The sequence below is a fragment of the Bos indicus x Bos taurus genome, unplaced genomic scaffold (genome assembly GCF_003369695.1).
Source record: "Bos indicus x Bos taurus breed Angus x Brahman F1 hybrid unplaced genomic scaffold, Bos_hybrid_MaternalHap_v2.0 SuperScaffold_100126, whole genome shotgun sequence".
Classification (NCBI taxonomy): domain Eukaryota; kingdom Metazoa; phylum Chordata; class Mammalia; order Artiodactyla; family Bovidae; genus Bos; species Bos indicus x Bos taurus.
In genome coordinates, this window is record NW_020867066.1 from 1,623,722 (window position 1) to 1,643,907 (window position 20,186).

General features: G+C 40.4%; 1 protein-coding gene across 1 annotated transcript in view; it reads right to left on the minus strand.

Annotated features, from left to right (window-relative positions):
- Positions 1 to 796: 796 nt before the first annotated feature.
- Positions 797 to 20,186, minus strand: part of LOC113888424 (multidrug resistance-associated protein 4-like) — a gene marked incomplete at its 5' end in the record, with an annotated part of 50,718 nt that continues 31,328 nt past the window's right edge. The window contains 4 exons of the mRNA XM_027535550.1: positions 797 to 1,430; positions 10,227 to 10,361; positions 16,554 to 16,659; positions 17,100 to 17,272. Of these exons, the coding sequence (XP_027391351.1) occupies positions 10,227 to 10,361; positions 16,554 to 16,659; positions 17,100 to 17,272 (414 nt within the window). The remainder of the gene's footprint in view (positions 1,431 to 10,226; positions 10,362 to 16,553; positions 16,660 to 17,099; positions 17,273 to 20,186) is intronic.

The window sequence follows — 20,186 nt, forward strand, 5'->3', positions numbered from 1 at the left end:
ACATAATACTATGGCTATTGACGGTGGTGAGTACCAAAACTTGCAGATTGTAGCTAAAGTGGATTTTAGGGGGGAAAAGTCAGCTTTATATATTTATGTTAGAAAAATAATGATGTTAATCTCTTTTCAATTTAAGAATTTAGAGGAAAAACCTCAAAGTTAAGGAAAAGTTGAAGGAAAGAATCATATGATGAACTAGGGGAAAAAGAGAGCAACAATCAAGCAGAAAGGTGATTCTTTGAAAACATGAAAAAGTTATACAAGATAATTCATAAAAAAGAAGGCTAAAATAAAATTAAAAAGCCAAAAGAACACAGTTAGAGATGCTGCAGAGATTAAACATATAAGACATTGTGAATAAATGTATGCCAATCAAGCTCAAAACTCACAGGAAACAGATTCCTCCTAGAAAAATGAAACTTATCAAAATGACTCTGCAGAAATAACACACTGAAGAGGAAGCACATAATTACCAAAAGTTACCCAGACAATGTGGCTTCACAATACTGTCAATGTGATTAATGCCACTGGATTATGTGACTGAAAATGGTTATATGGCAAAATTTATTTAACCTCTGCACCACCAGGGAAGCCTTATGTTATATATACTTTACCACAATTTTTAACGTAAAAAAAAAAAAAAAATCCTCTATCTAGAAGACAGTCTAGCACATGTCTGTCCTTCATTAGCAAATCCCCTAGAAGGGCTCCTATTTTAAGAAAGCATATTTTCTCTTTCTTCTCTTTCAGAACATATGATATTGTCCTTCTGTATTTAACCATATACCCCCCCCCCTTTTTTTTTGGTTACTTAAACTATAGTATATTGTATGTTTATCCTATCAGTTTTCTCTATAGTATTTTAATCAGAGGTCTTTTGGTGGGAAAATGGATCCTAGTCATGTTAAAGGAAGTGGACACAAAACAGTAACTTCACACAGTCTTCAAATAAACAGAATCCCTGATATAATTGGAAAGTAATATGTAATTCGGGGAACAGTAAAAAAGCATCTGTGACAACTTTGTCTCAAATCTTAGAAAATGAGTTTGGCTCTGGAGTCTCTCAAGACACAAAACCTGGGAGACAGCTTTTATTGGTGGCCTGCACCTCTGATTTGGATAAGAAAGCAAGTAATATAACATTTAAATAAACATCATAATTCCTTTTTCAAGAGATTGAAATCACTGAGGTTGGAGATCTCCCATTTTGTAATGTGTAAATATTTGTTGCTGGTGTAAAAAAAAAAAAGTAGAATATAGTTTATGCAGTGCAAAACCTATTGGGAAAAGGCCTTTGGAATAGACATGAACTCATGGGAGAATCACAGTGTTGACTCAAAAATTGTGAAGGCTGAGGGCTGTCCACTGGAAACATTCATAACCACATGGTCACTGTGAGTGATATCTGGCTGTCTCCTTTTGAAGTACCCCTGAGGGAAAAAAAGACAAAAACAACATGTTTAAAAGTTTTAAAGTCCTCCTCCTAAGGCAACACATTTCCAGGTTTCCTTCTTCATGTGCAGCAATCATATTACTGTTGGAGGCACAGTTTTAAAAAACCAGGGCTGTATTTATTCTATGGAGGAAGTAGCCCCATTAAAACCCTCAGTGGGGCTGGACGTAATGCCAAATAACCTGTAGATCTACTAGATTTCTGATCATTCTGATTCACAGATATGCTTTATCACTACAGTAAATTGACATGCAAAATCATTTTATTCCCTGAAATAAATTAAAAACAGGGTAACAAAGAGGATAGGAAATCTAACATCTGAACAGGGTTTGTTATTTTCACACATAAAAGGAGCATAACAGATTTGGATATTAATATTGGGTTATTATCTTTATATTTTATAAACTCTGATTGACAAGCACTGAAACACTGGCATATATGTATGAAATATCCTGGTGTTTAATTTGTGTGGCAAAGCAGTTATAGTCCTATAGAAATGTGACCTGTGGATAGTGGGTTCCAAGAATGAAAAGAAAAGCAAATGCTTTAACAATGACTCAACCAAGAGACTTCTCTAAAATATAAGTTGATACCCAACAATAGGACAGATCTCTGCCAGACCTTTGAGCTCTTGAATTCTACCAGATTCTAGCTGAACTGGAAGAGATACTGGTTTCTCAGTGTATAATCAGAACACAAAGGAAAGGAAGTGCTGTCAAGTTCCACAATCATCAGGTTTTAGTAGCTGTATTGTATCTCAGTTCCTTACAGATGCACATAACAAAATAAAATAATGTCAGGGCTTGTGAAACCTTCTCTGAACATGTTTGGGCAAAAAACAACTTCAAGTGAAACTCTTTCCTCAAAGAAGAATGTGAAAAATTTCATTTGAGTCTTTAAAACAAAAAATGTATCGTCTATCAGAGGCTAACTCATGTCACAAACTGAGTTGCTTAGACATATGATTACAGGTCTCTTTTATAGAACCTGACCGCAAGTGCATTGTGGGTGCTGTAAACAAAGGTATTATGAGACAGAATGAACTTCACACACGAAACAGAAAAGCACTAGGACACCTACCTTCACAGTAAGTGCACTTTCTTACTCTCTTGTTGCTAACATATCCTGCTCTGCACATGAAATGCTATATATTTAAATGTCACTTAAGGAGAAAAATAAACCCTCCAAGAATGCTTGGGGCCACTGGCTGCACTGGCTGAAATCTGAGGCTATTTCCATTGTAATGGAAGCATTTAGTAATAAAACCTTTGGTGGGAGTGGGGAGGGTGGTTAATTGCATATCATAACCCTCCATTTTCTTAAGCTAGACATATTTTGTGATTATATATGTATGTACTCTTTTGGTGAAACTAAAAAGAGTTAAAGGAACAAAAGAAAATTCATTTTCTACTGCTTAACATTCTTTCCAAAATCATCTGGTTCCTTTCTCTATAACTCTTCTCCATACAATTTTTTATAAAGAAAATATTGTTTTTAGCAACTTTTAACTGAAAAGGACGTTGCTTCATGGTCTGAAATACCTGAACTGAATATGGCAAAGGATCTTCAGCAGTTGGGCACCCCTGATTTAGAGTCTTAAAAGCAACCTAGAAGAACTATGGGTATATTTGTTTTATTATTGGGAGGCAAGGTTTCTATTTACAGCCTTTTATAAACTGATCCCACTATTCTCTATATTCTCTATAAACCCCTCTATATTCTCAAAGCCCTTAAGCATCTTCTCTCTCATCTGATCCCTGTGATAAGTGTGAAGAAGCCAGCAGGGCTGTAATCCTGCCCTACACACAGGTGAGGACCTGAGGCTCAGAGGCCCTGGGGGACACAAGGCTACATGGATGCTAAGTGCCTGCTCCATCTATCCAACTGGGCCAGGTGCCTAGAGCTAGGATGTGAGAATTTTATAACTTCTGGGCTGTATTAGGTGATTTCATATAGACAAAATGACACCTTTGTTACAAACTGGGAACAAAGAAACTTTAAAAATCCTCAACCACATCTGTTTCATCACAGAACAGAATGGATGCTGCTAAGTCACTTCAGTCATGTCCAACTCTGTGCGACCCCATAGACAGCAGCCCACCAGGCTCCCCCATCCCTAGGATTCTCCAGGCAAGAATACTGGAGTGGGTTGCCATTTCCTTTTCCAATGCATGAAAGAGAAAAGTGAAAGTGAAGTTGCTCAGTCGTGTCCAACTCCTAGCAACCTCATGGACTGCAGCCTACCAGGCTCCTCTTCCCATGGGATTTTCCAGGCAAGAGTACTGGAGTGGGATGCCATTGCTTTCTCCACAGAATGGATGGCAGACATTTATTCTTGGAGCTGAATCATGTCCCTTCTGAAAGGCTGTTGCTGAACCATGAAAGACGCCATGATTCTTGGCCTCCAGAGGAGAAGAATTCAATTTGGGGCCAGTGACGAGGCTTGATCACTCAGAGCTTTTGTGTAATAAAGTTTTATTAAAGTATAAAAGAGATAGAGAAAGCTTCTGAGATAGACATCAGAAGGGGGCAGAAAGAGTGTCCCCTGATGGTCTTTAGGCGAATGGTATATAGCTACTAGTAGTAGTGGTGTTTTGTGACCACATGGACTGTGGCCCGCCAGGCTCCTCTGTCCATGGGATTCTCCAGGCAAGAATACTGGAGTGGATTGCCATTCCCTTCTCCAGAGGATCTTTCTGACCCAGGGATCTAACCTGGGTCTCCTGCATTGCAGGCAGATTCTTTACCATCTGAGCTACAGGGAAGAGCCATATAGCTGCTAGCAGTCTGCTAATTAGAGAAAGGAAATGTGTCAAAACTCAGAGACTGGCACCAGGCCCCTCACACACAACATGTATTTTGAGATAACATTGGCACAAAGTGAATTGTCCCTGGCCATAAGATGATTGACATGAATCTTGAGGAAACTCAGGTTTCCAAGCAAATATAGTCTCACTGACATAGCTTAAGAGAACATTTGCATGAGTAAACCACACTGGTTTGTCAAGTCTGTTCTGAGTCTTAGGGGGAGCCCACTTGAAGACAGAGTCTAGGGTAAATGCATAGTTCCTTAACATAGCTTAAGATAAACATTTCAATAGGAAAAACACATTGGTTAGCTCAAAGTTTGAGAAAAGTTAACTTCAGGTGGAACGAGGTATCTTCATGGCAAACAGAATTTTAAAAGAAACCTCTTTTTAAATTTGCATCAGTTCAGTTCAGTCCCTCAGTCCTGTCCTCCTGTCCTACTCTTTGTGACCCCATGGACTGCAGCACACCAGATTTCCTTGTCACCAACTCCCAGAGCTTACTCAAACTCATGTCCATTGAGTTGGTGATGTCATCCAATCATCTTATCCTCTGTCATCCACTTCTTCTCCCATCTTCAATCATTCCCAGCATCAGGGCCTTTTCAAATGAGTCAGTTCTTCGCATCAGGTGGCCAAAGTATTGGAGTTTCAGCTTCAGCATCAGTACTTCCAATGAATATTCAGAACTGATTTCCTTTAGAATGGACTGGTTGGATTTCCTAGCTCTCCAAGGGACTCTCAAGAGTCTTCTACAATACCACAGTTCAAAAGCATCAATTCTTCAGTGCTCAGCTTTCTTTATAGTCCAACTCTCATATCCATTCTGAAGGAGATCAGCCCTCGGATTTCTTCGGAAGGAATGATGCTAAAGCTGAAACTCCCGTACTTTGGCCACCTCATGCGAAGAGTTGACTCATTAGAAAAGACTCTGATGCTGGGAGGGATTGGGGGCAGGAGGAGAAGGGGACGACAGAGGATGAGATGGCTGGATGGCATCACTGACTCGATGGACGTGAGTCTGAGTGAACTCCAGGAGTTGTTGATGGACAGGGAGGCCTGGCGTGCTGTGATTCATGGGGTCGCAAAGAGTCGGACACGACTGAGCGACTGATCTGATCTCATCTGATCTCATATCCATACATTACTGCTGGAAAAACCATAGCTTTGACTAGACGGACCTTTGTTGACAAAGTAATGTCAACTCTGCTTTTTAATATGCCAATGGCACCCCACTCCAGTACTCTTGCCTGGAAAATCCCATGGACGGAGGAGCCTGGTAGGCGACAGTCCGTGGGGTCGCACAGAGTCAGACACGACTGAGAGACTTCACTTTCACTTTTCAGTTTCATGCATTGGAGAAGGAAATGGCAACCCACTCCAGTGTTCTTGCCTGGAGAATCCCAGAGACGGGGGAGCCTGGTGGGCTGCTGTCTATGGGGTCTCACAGAGTCAGACACGACTGAAGTGACTTAGCAGCATGTGGGTCATAACTTTTCTTCCAAGAAGCAAGCGTCTTTTAATTTCATGGCTGCAGTCACCATCTGCAGTGATTTTGGAGCCCAATAAAATAAAGTCTGTCACTGTTTCCATTGTTTCCCCATCTATTTGCCATGAGGTGATGGGACAAGATGCTATGATTCTCGTTTTCTGAGCGTTGAGTTTTAAGCCAACTTTTTCACTCCTCTTTCATCAAGAAGCTCTTTAGTTCTTTGCTCTCTGCCATAAGGGTGGTGTCATCTGCATATCTGAGGTTATTGAAATTTCTCCCGGCAATCTTGATTTCAGCTTGTGCTTCTTCTAGCCCAACATTTCTCATGATATACTCTGCATATAAGTTAAATAAGCAGGGTGACAATATACAGCCTTGATGTACTTCTTTCCAGATTTGAAACCACTCTGTTGTTCCATGTTAAGATTTAACTGTTGCTTTCTGACCTACATACAGATTTCCCAGGAGAAAGATAAGGTGGTCTGGTATTCCCATCACTTGAAGAATTTTCCACAGTTTGTTGTGATCCACAGAGTCAAAGGTTTTGGCATAGTCAATAAAGCAGACGTTTTTCTGGAACTCTCTCGCTTTTTTGATGATCCAATGGATGTTGGCAATTTGATCTCTGGTTCCTCTGCCTTCTGTAAATCCAGTTTGAACATTTGGAAGTTCAGAGTTCGCATACTGTTGAAACCTGGCTTGGAGAATTTTGAGCATTACTTTGCTAGTGTGTGAGATGAGTGCAACTGTGCAGTAGTTTGAACATTCTTTGTCATTGCCTTTCTTTGGGATTAGAATGAAAACTGACATTTTCCTGTCCTGTGGCCACTGTTGAGTTTTCCAAATTTGCTGGTATATTGAGTGCAGCACTTTCACAGCATCATCTTTCAGGATTTGAAATAGCTCCACTGGAAATCCATCACCTCCACTAGCTTTGTTCATAGTGATGCTTCCTAAGGCCCACTCGACTTCACATTCCAGAAGGTCTGGCTCTAGGTGAGTGATCACACCATCATGATTATCTGGGTCATGAAGATCTTTTTTGTATAGTCTTCTGTGTATTCTTGCCACCTCTTCTTAATATCTTCTGCTTCTGCTAGATCCATACTATTTCTGTCTTTTATTGTACCCATTTTTGCATGAAATGTTCCCCTGATAGCTCTAGTTTTCTTGAAGAGATCTCTATTCTTTCCCATTCTACTGCTTTCCTCTATTTCTTTGCACTGATCCCTGAGGAAGGCTTTCTTAGGTCTCCTTGCTATTCTTTGGATCTCTGCATTCAAATGGGTATATATTTCCTTTTCTCCTTTGCCGTTAGCTTCTCTTCTTTTCTCAGCTATTTGTAAGTCCTCCTCAGACAATGATTTTGCCTTTTTGCATTTGTTTTTCAACGGATATAAGTTTGTACAGAGAAGGAGAAAAAATGTAACACTAGTAGTTTGTTTCCTCATGCAGCTTAAGAGAGAAATTAAAAAATGTCTGAAACTTGCAGACTACTTCCTCCTTTTGGAGACCCCTGGCCTTCTTGCCTGTTACCCTCTCACCTCCAATTTTACATGTTGAAATCCTAAACTCCACAGTACCTCAGAATGTGACTGTATTTGGAGATGACATCTTTAAGGAGGCAATAAATTAGTAAATTAAATAAAGTTGAAATGAAATCATACAGGTGGGTTCTAATCTAACAGACTGGAGTTTTCATAAGAAGAGACCAGGACACAGGTTCACACAGGGAAGAGCATGTAAGACACAGAGGGAAGATGGTGTCTACAAGGCAAGGAGCGAGACCCCAGAGGAAACCAACCCCACTGACACCTTTACCTCAGACTTCCAACCCCCAGGGCTGTGAGGATATAAGTTTCTGTTTTATAAGTCACCTACTCTTTGGTTTTTGTATGGCAGCCCTAGCGAACTCCTGCCCCCTTTAGCTTTTTGTATCTAAAAGGTACTTTCTCTACTATTTCATGGATCATCCAAAAAAGTCAATCAGACAGTGATCAGCTCTCCTGAGCTACAAGTTCAATCACATTCAAAATATGATGTGGAAGCACCTTCTTCCAGATATTGGGTTTTCTTTTCAGATGAATGAATTCTGTTCTAATAGAGTGAAACCTCATGACTTAGGCTAACGCGCCCCGTGTTATAGCTCTGAACAAGGCATTGATATCTGATGCTTGCACATTAAAAAAACTGATAATCTGACAGCTTCTCCTCCTAAGAGGATGCAGAGTATGCAGAAATAATGTCAAGATGGCATGAGAATTCAGAAATGTATTTTTTTCTGTAGAGGGACCTGAGCCAGTGGCAGGAATGAAATCCAAGAGAGAGGTTCTGTCACCATGAACTTCGGTGACTGGCCCTACCTTGGCTACCAGGTGACAGGAGCAGTGTTCTCAGGCTCGACACAGAAGGTAGTACAGAGGACAGCACTCAGCCTCCCTCAGCAATTCCCCCTCTGTGCTCCCTGGACCAGCTCTGTGACCTTGGGTGCACTCAGAACACACTCTCCTCATTCATGACATGGAATAAAAATGGACCATCAGGAGAGTAAATGAAATCATACATGTGAGAACTATGTAAATTATAAAGAACTACACAAATGTAACTTACCATTAATATTGTTAGAGTAGGTGCAGGATTACTAGACCTGAAATCACAAGATTTCTAATTCTATGACCTATGTCTGCTTCATTATGTATGTTACACTTGATTTAAAATATTTACTAAAAGACCAAATTTCTAATTCTGTGTCTGCTGCAAACTAGCTTAACACCAGTTATGTATATAGGACCACCTTCCTTCTAAAGCACCTTAGTTTCCTCACCTGTACAAAGAGAGGGTTGAATCCTATTATCTTATTATCTGGACCAATCTAAAATTCTGTGTTCCTTTTCTCATTACTCAATGTTATGATGATATAGTTTTAAAATGAAGACTTTGACATACAGGTGGGAACACCACTTTTTGATGTGAAATGCCTAAGGTCAAAAGACCAAAAGGGTTTGGGAGATTCCTGGCTCTCGAGGTGTCAGGAGGGATGGCCTGACTGGGAGACACTCTAGTGGATAAAAGTACTCTGTGAATTTCAGGCATAAAAAAATACAGAGTTCCTTGTTCATCTTCTCAACATTTGCACACAATGTAAGTACTCATGAAAAGTTCAAAACACAGACTTCCTTTTCCCTAAACCTAAGCATGAACTCCAGTTCTGTCAACTCTTCAGCCAGCTCTGGGACCCAGGAAGTCTCCTACCTGATGAGCATCGGAAGGTCCTGCTCTGCATTTCCTCATTTCTACAGAGGATTGAGAGGAGACAGTGATGAACTCAGGCCACATTTTAGATAAATCTTTCATATACAAGTACTTAAGATACTGGAACATGTTTTCTTTAAGGCATTTTAAATATTATACAAATAATCTTATTCTGTTTAAAAGTGAAAATCTTGGGAAGACAGAAAAGTATGAAGAATGGAATATACATCTATAATTTAACACCCAGAGATAAATTTTCAATGAGGAAGCCACATCCCACCCTGAGTCACACATGTTAAGGGACAAGAACACCAGACCTTCCTTCCCTCCATCTTCCCATCAACCCCAATCCCACTCCCACCTGGTCCCAGAAAGACTTGCAGATGGCTACATGACAGTGGCTAAGTCTCTTAAGCCAGACCTTGGTTACCACTACACCTCTGTTAGGAAGATACCACGTGACCTGAATGTTACTCACTGAGCCCCTTCCTCAGACCACACACAGTGCTTAGTGCCTCACACACCTCATCTATGAGAAAGTGCTCTGTAAACCTTCAGGCACCATTCAGACTACAGTGTGAAGCTATTGTGAGTTCTTGATTTGTCCTGATGACAATTTCATCGTCCAGAAGGTAGAGGAAATGTGGAGGGGGGCGTAAATGGACCTAACTCTAAACAACAAAGAATTAGGTAGAAAGTGATAATTTCAGGTAAGAATTTTCTTTACAGACTAGGAAACAGAAGAGACCTACACCTTTCTCTGGAAGATCTTCCTAGAATCGAAATATTCCATTTTTTTTCCCCTTAAACTCTCAAATTTCCTGGATATTATTTGATGGAACTTGTATCACAAATATGTTGAGTACCAATCAGAATGAATGTAAAGGGTCTGAAAAAAACAAATCTTCTTATGTTCCATGAGAATCTGAACCTAGAGTCCAAACATGTGGAAAGTCAAATCCAAAATCTCTCTCTCAGGCACAGGTGCACGCACACAGAAGGGTTCACACATCCCGACCCCACCCCCAGCACTGCTGCAGATTCCCAGCAGACCTGCCTTCCACCTGCCATGTGTTGTCAAAGACCCAGTCATGAAGCTTCCTCTCTGGAGGCTTCTATTGAAAAGAACACAGAGTGCTTGTTCCCAGACCCTTGGTGGAGATCCTGAGAATAGTGAATCCTGGAGGCGAATTTTAATTACAGCTTCCCGCAACAGCCTCACCTATTTTGCCATTTTACTGAGGACAGCAGCCTTCGCCTCACCCAGTTGTTGCACCATCTTGTAAAATAGGCTGTTTTTATCTTGCAGCAACTTATTTGGCTGATTATGTTCTTTCCGTGTCCCTGAATCCAAAACCTGTTAACAGCAGAAAGAAACCCATTAGCATACAATATCCCCCAGTAACATAACTCAGGCAATATCTCAAAAAGGGGCAGGACAGGGAGAATTTGGGCGGTAGGATTGGTGGTATTTACATGGTTTGATTCCCATGTTTCACTGGGAGACAAGGGCCCAGCCAAGCCTTTCATTATTATATGGTTATAGGAAAGGAAGAAAATGAAAATTCTTTCATTTTCAGAAAAATGAAAGCTTTAATCATGACTATGATTACTGGAACTGAACACTCTGTAGCGTTTTATATTCTGCCCAGGGCCTTTGGGGTTGTTATCATTAGTTAGTGCTTTTAGCTCTCAGACTCTGAGCTTTGAGGGCTATTTATAAGATACACAGCGTTGGGAAATGTCTTGATTCAAGAAAATCAAACATCTGTCACTTCCACAGCCGCTCCTCCAGGCTGGCCACCTGCCCTCTGGAACATTAGACTTTGTAGTAGATTGACTTGTCTTTATGTCCTTAAAGCTTTCAGAACAGACAATCACTTGCTTTCCAGAAAGGAAACAGGTACAGTCATCCCTCAGAGCTATTGTGGGTTCAGTTTCAGAATTCCAGAATATAATGAACATCACAGTAAAGTGAGTCACATGAATTTTCTGGTTTCCCAGGGCACATAGAAGCTTTGTTTACATTATTGTGTACCCAAGCATGTGTGCAATAGCATTATTGCACAATAAAGAACAATGAAAAAAACAATGTACATAACTTAAAAATAAAGTATTTCTAAAAAATATTAACTATCATCAGAGACTTCAGTAAGTCATAGTAGCAATATCAAAGATCATTGATGTTACAGATCACCAGAGCAACTTCAATGATAGTGAAAATGTTTGATATATTGTAAGAAATTACCAAAAGGTGACATAGAGACACAAAATGAGCAAATGCTGTTGGAAAAATGCCACCCACAGACATGCTTAATGTAGGTTTTTGACAAACTCTCAATTTGTAAAAAAAAAAAAAAAAAAAAGCAGTATCTGGGAAACACAATAAAACAAGGTATGTCTATATTTCTAAAGCAAGCAATAAAAATAAGATTGCCTCAAAAATTAAAGTTTTGAAAAAGAACATTACTGGTGATGTTTTTGCTGAATTGAAAGCCAACTGGTAATCAGAAGCTCTAGAAAAATATACAAGCTTTATACCTGGGGTAAATGGAGCACAGAGGACAATCCCCAACTCTGTAACTGGTGGGTGCAGAGGTCCCCTGAGGTCTAATCCTGCCATTCCTACCAGAGGAGTCAGCAACCACAAGCAGTTCAGAACAAAATATAAACAAGTAGCCAAGTTTACATCTCCTGGTGGGACCTCCCTGTGACATCAATGATGAACGCAACCAGGGAGTCCTACACTGAAGGTCTCCCAACACAGGAGTGAGAAGGGAAGCTCCACAGTGAAGGGTAAGGTCCTTTTCTAGAAATAAGGTCATTCATCACAAAGGTGACAGGCTCCAAAGAGAACCCTAGCATCTCCCTTCTCCCTCTGTCTTCCCTACTCACCCAGATGCTCAGTCTCTGTACCCAGAAACCAACATCAATTTCTTTCTCTCTCCTCAGATCCCATGTTCAATCCATCATGCAGTCCACTTGGCTTCACTTCCTTATCTACCCCAAGCCCCACCATCTCACCATTGCCACCACAGTCATCTTAGACTAATCCAAAAGTCTAGAGAGGGCACACTGTAAGATAGCGAATACTGAATTTGTAGAACTGAAAGACCATCAGTGTGATTTTAGCTGTAAAGGAAGGAGGGTGAGCAGAGTGGGACAAAACTAGAAAGTTGGGGAGGGACTGGCCAGACATTGTTTCATAAAAGTTCTTTAATTTGTTCATAGGCATTGATCAAGAGAGAAAAATTTGAGATTATGGAAATTTACCAGGATATATTGGTAAGTAAAAGACACTTGCTCTTTGGAAGAAAAACTATGACAAACCTAGACAGTGTATTAAAAAGCAGAGACATTGCTTTGCTGACAAAGGTCCATCTAGTCAAAGCTATGATTTTTCCAGAAGTCATGTATAGATGTGAGAGTTGGACCATAAAGGAGGCTGAGCACTGAAGAATTGATACTTTTGAACTGTGGTGCTGGAGAAGACTCTTGAGAGTTCCTGGGCTGCAAGAAGACCAAACAAGTCAATCCTAAAGGAACCCTGAATATTCATTGAACAGACTGATGCTGAAGCTGAAGTCCAATACTTTGGCCACCTGATGTGAAAAGCTAACTCATTAGAAAAGACCCTGATTCTGGGAAAGATAGAAAGCAGGAGGAGAAGGGGACAACAGAGGATGAGCTGGTTGGATGGCATCACTGACTCAGTGGACATGAGTTTGAGCAAGCTCTAGGAGATAGTGAAGGACATGGAAGCCTGGTGTGCTGCAGTCCATGGGGTCACAAAGAGGTGGAAATGACTGAGTGACTAAACAACAAATCGGTAAGTAAAGCATTAAATAAATGAACATATTTTGATAATAGCAACAAAGCTGCTTTGTTCAGAGGATACATATGTTCACATCTGCAGATCAGGTGCTGAGTGATAACACTTTAGGACTGACCAGGTGACAGTTCAGCTTAGTTCAGTCACTCAGTCATGTCTGACTCTTTTCAACCCCACGGACTGCAGCATTCCAGGCCTCCCTGTTCATCACCAACTCCCAGAGCTCGCTCAAACTCATGTCCATCGAGTCAGTGATGCCATCCAATCATCTCATCCTCTGTCGTCCCCTTCTCCTCCTGCCTTCAACCTTTCCCAGCATCAGGGCCTTTTCAGGTCTTCACATCAGGTGGCCACAGTATTGGAGTTTCAGCTTCAGCATCAGTCCTTCCAATGAACATTCAGGACTGATTTCCTTTAGGATGGACTGGTTTGATCTCCTTGCAGTCCAAGGGACTCTCAAAAGTCTTCTCCAACACCACAGTTTAAAAGCATCAATTCTTTGACACTCAGCTTTCTTTATGGTCCAACTTTCACATCCATACATGACTACTGGAAAAACCATAGCTTTTAACTAGACAGACCTTTGTCAGCAAAGTAACGTCTCTGCTTTTTAATATGCTGTCTAGGTTGGTCATAGTTTTTCTTTCAAGGAGCAAGTGTCTTTTCATTTCATGGCTGCCGTCACTATCGGCAGTGATTTTGGAGTCCAAGAAAATAAAGTCTGTCACTGTTTCCATTGTATCCCCATCTATTGCCACGAAGTGATGGGACTGATCTTAGTTTTTTGAATGCTGAGTTTTAAGTCAGCTTTTTCACTCTTTTCTTTCACATTCATGAAGAAGTTAGTTCTTCAGTTCCTCTTCGCTTTCTGAAACAAGGGTGGTGTCATCTGCATATCTGAGGTTATTTAAATAGCTGATAAATGAAGAGAAGCTAAAGGAGAAAAGTAAAGATATACTCATCTAAATGCAGAGTCCCAAAGAAAAGCAAGGAGAGATAAGAAAGCCTTCCTCAGTGATCAATGCCAAGAAATAGAGGAAAACAATAGAATGGGAAAGACTAGAGACCAGATGACATGTCCAAATTCTGTCCTTCCTCAGTTTCCCTAACCAACCACACACTCCAAGGTGACAGTATTTCTAAGAATTAGAAAATAAAAAGAATCTGCTACCATTAATGCTATAATACCAAAACCCAAAAATAAATCTTTAGGGTACATTTAGGAGCAAAGAATTTAATTGAACAGACCCTTAATTGAGCTGGAGATCAAGCCATGTTTCTGCTACTCTGTCTAAAGCCTGGAAAAGGGCTTGAAATAGGTAAATTTCACAGCATCATTTATTTATAATGGAAGAATGATGCTTTAGGGGACAATCTTTGAAATGCAATGTTGAGAGGTAAGAACAAAGTGACAGGTAAAATCTAGCAATAAAAGGTTACTTTTCCAATTAGCATCAAGAACACAAAATGAACAATTAAGGATGCCTGACACAAAACATTTCTGGAAATTAAGAGTCACTGTTGGGTAGTCTTGAATGTCACCCCATGCCTCATGAAAGTCTGCAGGTAGAGCCCACTTCCTACTGTGATGTCTAGTCCAGGTAACCAGATGCATGGTTTGGCGCCTAGGGCATCCCTTTGGTTGGGGATGCCCCACTCCTGTCGTCTGTCTCCCCAGACCTCACTCCTGGGCACATCCAGTTCAGGGAGTGAGGCTACAGGCACTGCCTCAGTTCTGACAACCTTGTATCTACTCAGTGTCCCCACTGATGTCCCATCTGACAATGCATGTGAGGTAGGGTGGGAAGTGATATTCCAGGAACTGTCCAAGTCAAAAAAGACAGTTCTATTATCATGAGACATAAAGAACTGTGGGTATTACTGGCCACTCATTAGTGATTATTGCCTGTTTTGTATTGTTAGGTAGGTAGAATAGGGAAAAGGAGTCCAAAATGGCGGTGGCTAAAAGACAAGGAAGGTCCGAGGACCAGAGTGAAGACTTCAGGCAGAACAAACAGAACAAACAACACTCCTGGCTAAACCCAATTTGCATAGGGCAGGCCCAAGTGGAGGAAAAAACATATAAAAGGAAGAGCCAAAGCACTTTCTCACGTACTCTCTCCCCCACGTGCACACACGCTCTAGCTCTCTTTCGCGCGCGCGTGCGCACTCGCAGGCACTCTCTCTCTCTCTCCCTCCCTACGCACACGCTCTCGCTCTCTCGTGTGTGCCTGTCTCTCTCTCCCTCCCTACGCACTCCTCCACTGTCTTCTCTTCGAGTCTTGGATTCTCCTGCTATCTTCTAAATAAAATGGAGCTGTAACACTGATTTGCCTAAGAGCTGTAACACGGTTTGTCCAAGACCCGAGAGCTGTGATGCGCCAAGGGCTTTAATGTCCGTTGCTCCAAATCTTTGTTGTGATGAGACAAAGAACCAAGGAACATACACTCACATGACAGTATGGACCATCAAAATACCTCAAAGTATCTTGCATTCCTTGAGATTATTTGCTGCCAAAGTTTATCCTTTGAAGAATGCTTTTCTTGTTTTATAAAGGCACATCCTAACATGTATTGAAACTGAGCAAGCAACAGAGAAAAAGGACAAAGAAAGAGAGAAAATGAAAAAGAGAGAGAAAAGGAATAGATGGAGGAAGGAAATGAAGCTAAGGAAGGAAATATTAAATTACTAAGGAAGAAGAAGCCAACCAAACCTGGAAGGAATATACTAGACAGATATCCAGAGACCAAAGCCTGGAGCTTGCCATGTGTGCAGAACAGAGCTATTGTGTAATTATACAATTACACAATACAATACAATTACACAAACGCTGGTTGTTTAATTAGCCTCTCATCCCTGATTTGCCTTTCTTTCCAAACTCTCATCTGTGATGCAGAAGCTGGGTCTCTGCAAGTCACTGCAGCAGTTCAGACTATTTTGCCAGGTGGCCTTTGTTAGGTTGCCAGTAGGGGGCACTAGAGGGAGACTGAAGGTGGGAAACACCGCTAATGTTCTACTTGATAGCGTCACCTCAGCACTGGGACCTGACTCAGCCCCCAGCTATTAGCACCTGGAGAACCAGTCCCATCTTGCCCCCTCACAAATATGACCAGCAACCAGGCAGTGACTTCTTGGAGGTCTGAGTATCAATTCCTTAGGGCCTCTTTTCTGAGTTCTCAGGTCTGGAGATCTGTCCTAGGATATGGTAGCTGCTTTCTAAAATCATTACCCCAGTGTTTCACTTTTCTAGCCCTCTAATCCCTATGTAATAAATGCTGTTTTTCTCACTAGGCTTTTTCTTCTCATGGACTCCTGAGAAAATCTACAACTTTAGTCATAAACCTCCTGGCAGTCTAAACTAGAGGCTAATTTTTTTTATAAGGGAATCAAAAAATGCTGAAACAACTGACACAGTGAAAATGACTGAGTTCTACCCCACTAAAATATGGAGCTATAACTTGGGTTTGGAATATTTTAATGGTTGGCCATCATAAAAAAATGACAATTCAAATAAACTTTTAATATGAAAATATAAGATTATTGGATATATTACTTAATAGTGCATTCTAAAAGTATAGTTAAGTACTTGAGTAATTTTCAGGAATGAGAGAAGAAACTAAGAGAAAAATTAATGGAGGTTTCTATCAAATTTTACACAGAAGGATACACTGAAAATTGAACATAAATGGAAGCAACTAAAATGGAGAGGGTCTTACCATTATCCATTCACAGTCAATAATGTTGCTCAACCTGTGTGCAATGGTCAGCACAGTGCACTGGGCAAATCTCTCACGAATTCTTTTTTGTATGAACTCATCAGTTCTAGAAACAAAGAAGTTGATTTAATTCAGTAAAGACAGGAAAAGCAGACTTAAGACTTAAAAACATCCTATGATATTTTTACAATGTTTTTTTAAATCAATACTTTAACATATAGTCTTGTTCCTAAAAAACTAAGTATAAAAAGTCTACTTAGAAATTTACTATTTTTCATAAAATGATGGAAAATTAGTCTTCCCTCAAAATTGCTTGAAACTATCAGGAGCTGGATTTAGGAATTCAGCTTTCTTAGGGTGCTTCATAACAATATTAACACCATATAACATGTCTTGGTTTTTATGTTTATTTTCTGGAATTAATATTATCAACAGATATCCATGAGGCCAAGCGAGCACTTAGAAACATTTCTAAGATTCACTAAATGTTTTCCATTTACCACATTTACAAGTCAGTTTAAGATTTCCTGGGGCTCAGCTCCACACCTTGGATCCACGTATGATGTGGCTTTGTCAAGAATCAATATCTGATTCTTCCTGAGAAGAGCCCTGGCAAGGCACACCAGTTGTTTCTGACCAGCACTCAAGTTCAATCCAGATTCTGCTAATTCAGTATTCATTTTAGCAGGACGACCTTCGACGGATTCTTTGAGTTGTACCTGTGGATACAGAAAGAATGACATTTTTCTAAGCAAACTGCTACTGAAGTAGACATGCCTTTTAGACATTAGAGCTTTGACATCCTCAGGACTTCTTACGTATCTTATATGTACAGCCAGGTGATGGGGAGAGCTCCTTCCAATGAGTGTTCACTGAGAAAGATTGTGGAGTCAACTCAGGACAAAAAGATCTCAGTGTCCCCCTTTCCCACCACAGGACATCCACCAAACCACCCACCCCCGCCCAGGGGTTAGTTAAGGAAGTTTCTCAAAAAGTGAAGCTATTTCTCCCAATATGGATTGAAACAGAAAAGTTAAAAGGATCTTTATGGTTGAGTCAAGTTTCCTAAAGTACATTTTGCATAAGAATTCATACACTAGAGAAAAGTTTTCAAAAATTTTACAGAAAATCTGGTTCTCTGAAGATATAAGCTTATTGGCCCTTTACTATTTTCTAAAGTTTAATATATGCAAGTTCCAGCAATAGCAAACTGCCACTTATACATTAGTAATCCTGGAGCCCATTCTGATGATGGTTCTTTCCCAAGTTTAATCCTACAAATAGTGGACCAGTCAAGTGCATTTTCTTCAGTGTCTTAAATGCATTGTTTGTGAATGAAAACACATGAAAAAGAAAACACATCTTATTTCCCCCAGTATATGGATACAGGTTATTGTCGTCCAGTTGCTGAGTCATGCCCAACACTTTGCAACCCCATGGACAGCAGCAAACCAGTGTTCCTAGTCATTCACTATTGCTTGGAGTTTGCTCAAACTCATGTCCATTAAGTTGATGATGCCATCCAACCATCTTGTCCTCTTTCATACCCTTCTCCACCTGCCTTCCATCTTTCCCAGCATCAGGGTCTTTTCTAATGAGTCATCTCCTCACACCAGGTGGCCAAAGTACTGGAGCTTCAGCTTCATCATCAGTCCTTCCAAGGAAAATTTGGGTTGATTTCCTTTAGGATTGACTGGTTTGATCTCCTTGCTGTCCAAAGGACTCTCAACAATCTTCTCCAGAACCACAGTTCTAAAGCATCAGTCCTTCAGCGTTCAGCCTTCTTTGTGGTCCAACTCTCACATTGGTACATGACTACTGGGAAAACCATAAGTTTGACTACATGGACTTTGTAGGCAAAGTCATGTCTCAGCTTTTTAATATTCTGTCTAGGTTTGTTATAGCTCCTCTTCCCAGGAGCAAGCATCTGTTAATTTCATGGCTGCAGTCGCCATCTGCAATGATTTTGGAAATAAAGTCTGTCATTGTTTCCACTATTTCCCCATCTATTGCAATGAAGTGATGAGATAGGATGCCATGATCTCAGCTTCTTGAATGTTGAGTTTTAAGCCAGCTTTTTCACACCCCTCTTTCACTTTTATCAACAGGTTCTTTAGTTCCTCTTCACTTTCTACGATTAGGGTGGTGCATAGACCTGGATTACTGTGATACTGAATGGTTTCCCTTAGAAATGAACTGAGATCATTCTGTCATTTTGGAGATTGCACCAAAGTACGGCATTTTAGGTTCTTTTGTTGACTTTTTTTTTTTTTTTTTTTTGCAGCCAAACAAAAATAAATTCGAGACTTGAAGCCAGGCAGCCTGGGGATTAAGTCTTGCCTGGCTGTACCAACTGGGCAAGTTCCTGAACCTTCTATCTTAGCTTCCTAAACTCTAAGACTATGATACCATAATTATAAAGGTGTGTGCCTCCTAACATTGTTAAGAATATTAAATGAGTCAGTACATGCAGAATTTGTAACAGATCAATATATATTGTCCATTATTAATAATGCTATCGGCTAGCCCCTCCTCAAGTTCTGCTTCACTTTTCTACTTTGCATGTATCAGCACTGAGATTTCATTACATATGCATTGGCCTGCTTTTCAACTTCTTCAGGAGAATTTAAGCTCCAGAAGGACAGACATTTTGTCTCTTGATGACTGTGACAGCCCCAGAACCTGCAACATTGCCTAACAAGCTCTCAGTAGATATTTGTTGGCTAGATGAAGGTGGGCTTCCCTGGTGACTCAGTGGTAAAGAATCCGCCTGCCAAACAGGAGACTTGGGTTCGATCCTGGGTGAGATTCCCTGGCTAAGGAAATCGCAACCCACTCCAGTATACTTGACTGAGAAATCCTATGGACAGAGGAGCATGGCAGGCTTCATGAGGTTGCAGAAGAGTCAGACGCGACAAACAGCAACAACATGAATGAAGGCATAAGTGACTGTAATTGTGTGACTTATGTTTCTGTAGATTAGAAAGTAATTAACCTCCAATTAAAATAAATAAATTTATATTAAAAAATAAAATATACCATAGAAACTAAATTCATATGGATAATTAATTTATATATAACACTGTTTTCTTATTCAGTGTAATTGTAAAAAGGATATATTCTTATAACAATTAACTGGCTCCAAGATATCATATCACACTTTAAATAAAGGAAAGCACTGAAAAAGTTATAATTTAAGGAAAATAGAACAAATAACTACTATTCAAAACTATACATCTCAATATAGAATACTTCAGATTGTTTTTGAGCTTGGGAAAATAATAGAATATAGCAAAACTGAAGAATAATAAACTGGACTTTAAGGCATCCTGTCTCCATCATCGCTGTGTGCACTCTGTGTAGTAGGTGCTGTCACCCCTCACAGGAGGGGAACACAGAGGTCAGGTGGTTTCCACATTTTGTGGAACTTTCTTACTTTTCAAGAAGAAAATCTGGTGTGGCTCAGAAGGAGACACTGAAATGCAATCAACAGATGGGGAAGAGCTTTTACCAGAGCAGGGCCAGCAGTAAAGGAAGTTCACCTAACACAAGGCCCCGGGAAATGGACATGTGACCTGTCTCCACAGCAAGGACTGAACCACGTGGTTCCTTATGCACAGGCCGCTGATGCCC